Genomic DNA, 1,026 nt, shown 5'->3' on the forward strand with positions numbered 1-1,026 from the left:
ACGTCAAAGTAAAAGCTCAATGTTATTTTTGATCCTATGAATATTTGACATTCATGCGGCAGGAAAGGCTGCACGCTCAACCTTTTGCGAGCACAACCCCTTGTTGTGATTTATTTCTTTTGTATCCGGCAGCCTACAAACACATTTGCCGTTAAGTTAATGGCGCTGCATGGGGTCTTGTTCTCTCACCGGTACAATGAACCTCAACAAGCACCTGACAGTTGTTGTTTTGTTTTGTTTTTTTCCCCCCCCATCTTGAAAATTCGTCATTGGGGTATGTTTTCTCCCATGACTAATGCTGACTAATGCCCCCCTCTTTCTCTCTCTCTCTCTCTCTCTCTCTCTCTCTCTCTCTCTCTCTATCTGTCTGTCTGTCCCCCCACCACCCCTCCATCGCCCACTGGCCCACCTCAGTGATGGATGTGTACGTGGTAAGCACAGACGGCCAGGTGCAGGACTTCAGGTTCCCACAGAGCAGCAGGGGCGGATCCACGCTTCAGCTCTCCTCCAACACGGTCAAAGTCAACAGTAAGAACGGTGAGCCTTACAGTAGCCTTTAGCACTGCAGTAGATTTCTTTATGATTGAAGATGTCAACAGTGAAAGCGATTCCTTGAGGGAGTTTTTGCTGTTGGTCCTGAAACATTGTACAGACACGATATAAAGTGTATGGGAGATGTTATACACCAATGCCAATTGTTTGGCTGAAATATGCCTTCTTCATATGAAAGAATAATGCTGCCCAACACATTTTTACGATTTTTTTTTAAATTAGAAATGCCAATAAACTTTTTGAGATGTAATTTTTTTTGTGTGTGCTGATTCCAAATCAGCCCTTGTTTTTTTCGCAGCACATCAGCTTTTCATCATAAGAAGAGTATAATAATAATGTCATATATTCAGTAATAGTTATTAGTTATTTATGTGATATAGGAATGTATTTAGTCATTTTTAACAGGTGGAATCATTTTCTCTAACGTCATAGCTATAAATGACCATACAACTCAATACATCTTTATTGATGTCG

The 1,026-nt window shown here is 41.1% G+C and overlaps 1 protein-coding gene across 10 annotated transcripts in view; it reads left to right on the top strand.

Annotated features, from left to right (window-relative positions):
• Positions 1-1,026, top strand: part of adgrl2b.1 (adhesion G protein-coupled receptor L2b, tandem duplicate 1) — a 158,904-nt gene that overhangs the window by 121,931 nt on the left and 35,947 nt on the right. For all 10 annotated transcript variants that reach the window (XM_019879094.1, XM_019879095.1, XM_019879096.1 and 7 more), the window contains one exon: positions 415-537. In XM_019879094.1, the coding sequence (XP_019734653.1) occupies positions 415-537 (123 nt within the window). The remainder of the gene's footprint in view (positions 1-414; positions 538-1,026) is intronic.

The sequence above is a fragment of the Hippocampus comes genome, unplaced genomic scaffold (genome assembly GCF_001891065.2).
Source record: "Hippocampus comes isolate QL1 unplaced genomic scaffold, H_comes_QL1_v1.1 scaffold85, whole genome shotgun sequence".
Classification (NCBI taxonomy): domain Eukaryota; kingdom Metazoa; phylum Chordata; class Actinopteri; order Syngnathiformes; family Syngnathidae; genus Hippocampus; species Hippocampus comes.